At 37.7% G+C, this 2,123-nt stretch overlaps 1 protein-coding gene across 1 annotated transcript; it reads right to left on the bottom strand.

The window, feature by feature from the left end:
- Positions 1–336: 336 nt before the first annotated feature.
- Positions 337–1,257, bottom strand: LOC132054935 (putative invertase inhibitor). Its single transcript, XM_059446870.1, has one exon. The coding sequence runs from the start codon at positions 1,240–1,242 to the stop codon at positions 676–678; it is 567 nt and encodes a 188-aa protein (XP_059302853.1). The 5' UTR covers positions 1,243–1,257; the 3' UTR covers positions 337–675.
- Between the last annotated feature and the right edge of the window lie 866 nt (positions 1,258–2,123).

The raw sequence follows: 2,123 nt of genomic DNA on the forward strand, positions 1-2,123 counted from the left end.
GGAAGGGGAAAGTGTCACATAAATTGTGACAGAGGGAGTAATATCTTACAATATTTCCTTCGGTTCCATTTTATGTGAAAGTGTTACGAAAATCAAACAATTTTCTTATTATTATATTTTTTAAATTTTTGTAAGTGCTTGAAATCATTAGGTATGTTGACTAGTACTTTCAGTATAATTCTCAAATATATAAATTTTATTTTAAATTTTTTGAAGAATATACCCGAATTAATAGTCAAAAGTGTTCTGATCCTCTTACTCCTAACTCCTTCACAAGGATTGCAGGAATACCTTTTTGCTTGTCCGTCTAACTGAGTTAGACAATTGCAAGAAATAGGCATGAATGATGTCCCAAAGATCATACGAACATATGATTTTGAAAGTGTAGTTCTGAAGAAATATCTACTACGTTCCATAACGAAAGGGCTCTACATTTTTGCTTGATTTCCCATTCTATCTTTCGTTCTTTCTCATTGCTTTTTCACCTTTTCCCTCATTTCTCCTGAAGCAAATTTTTCGAAAGAGTTCCTTTTACTATAGTTTTCCTCAAGAGCTTCTAGAGAATTCTTGGAAAGAGTAATAGTATTATACATAAAAGGGTTACTAGAACTTTTGGTTTCATAGTTATTGATATAATCTAAATTCACTAACTTTAAGTCCTGAATTCATCTGCAATTAAGTAGCAGGCGCATTCTGCAGAAGTTTCATAATAGAAAGTGCAATTGCAGACAACTGGAAGGTATTACCACTCCTCTCTGTTAACTGAGAGACGGCGCCTTCTTTCTCCGCGAATCCATCTTCACAAGTTGTGGCAGCATCCATGATTGAACTTATTTGTATGTTCGTATCGACATATCTCTTTAAATCATAATTCCTAATCGCTTGCTTGATCGAAGGAATTGAATCCGAGTAAAGTTCAAAGCAATCACTTAAGCACATCCTTACGTATGGTTCCAAATTCCTGTCCTCCATCAAATTCTTGATATGACACCTCGTGTCAGTAACGTTGTGTAGAATTATTTGAATTGAGACCATACCAAGGCCACGAAGAGTGGTACATTGGCTGGGAGGGGCAGCTTGTAGAGCAGAAATACAAAAATTGTAGTTGATATTCACATCGTCTTTCGAGCATGTTATGCAAGTTTCTTGGATTAAATTCTGGCAAATGGATCCGTGGATGAGAAGAGATAAGCAGACAGAAATGGTTATGAGATGAAGAAGGAAAGAGGGGATAGGGTTCATTTTTGGTAGTGTGGCGTATAATCAGAGATTTTCTTCTCATGAGAGGATACAAGTATTTACTATTTATTGTGATCGTGAAGGGGAAGGAAAAGGGTTGAATTCGCCAAAATAAAAATAAGTCTCTGGATTGTCAAGTTGTGGAATATGTTTTACACGTCTAAATAAAATACGGAGTATACTTAAATGTTTTGGCCCCAAGGCATATAGTTTGTTGCAATATTGAATTGGTGAGAAGTCATTTTTCTGCTAATTATTATGCTGTCCCGTTTTACTACCTATGGACAATGCAATGGCTATTAAAATTTTGCATCCTATTGTCGGTCTAAAATGACCCAAAGATACTCTTAATATGGTGTGATACTGTCCGCTTTGGGCCAAGCCCGCACGGTTTTTCCAAAAGGCCTCACATCATTAAGAGTATCCAATACCTTACAAGTACCTCCTATTTCTTTTGAGCTACCAATGTACCAATGTGGTACTTTGTTCGCACACACAATAATCTCCCCCTCGAACTAAGTTCCACATAGCTCATTACCATAATTCGCGAGTCAGAGATTTAATATGTCTGCGTGCCACCCACATCGTCAGAGTATTTATGGTTACCGAAACTCAAAGGCTATGTATGCGTCTTCAAAGCTATGGGTAAAGGTTGTAAACCAGCCCATAGACGGGCAAAGGCACTAGGCCGGGCCCCACGCCACACTCTGCCATCTTCATACTCGTCCCGGCCAAACCAGGCTCTGATACTAGTTGTTGGGCTAAAATGGCCCAAAGAATACTCTTAACATGGTGTGATATTGTCCGCTTTGGACCAAGCCCGCACGATTTTTTCAAAAAGGCCTCACATCATTAAGAGTATTAAACACCTTATAAGTAACTTT

The sequence above is a fragment of the Lycium ferocissimum genome, chromosome 4 (assembly GCF_029784015.1).
Source record: "Lycium ferocissimum isolate CSIRO_LF1 chromosome 4, AGI_CSIRO_Lferr_CH_V1, whole genome shotgun sequence".
NCBI lineage: Eukaryota > Viridiplantae > Streptophyta > Magnoliopsida > Solanales > Solanaceae > Lycium > Lycium ferocissimum.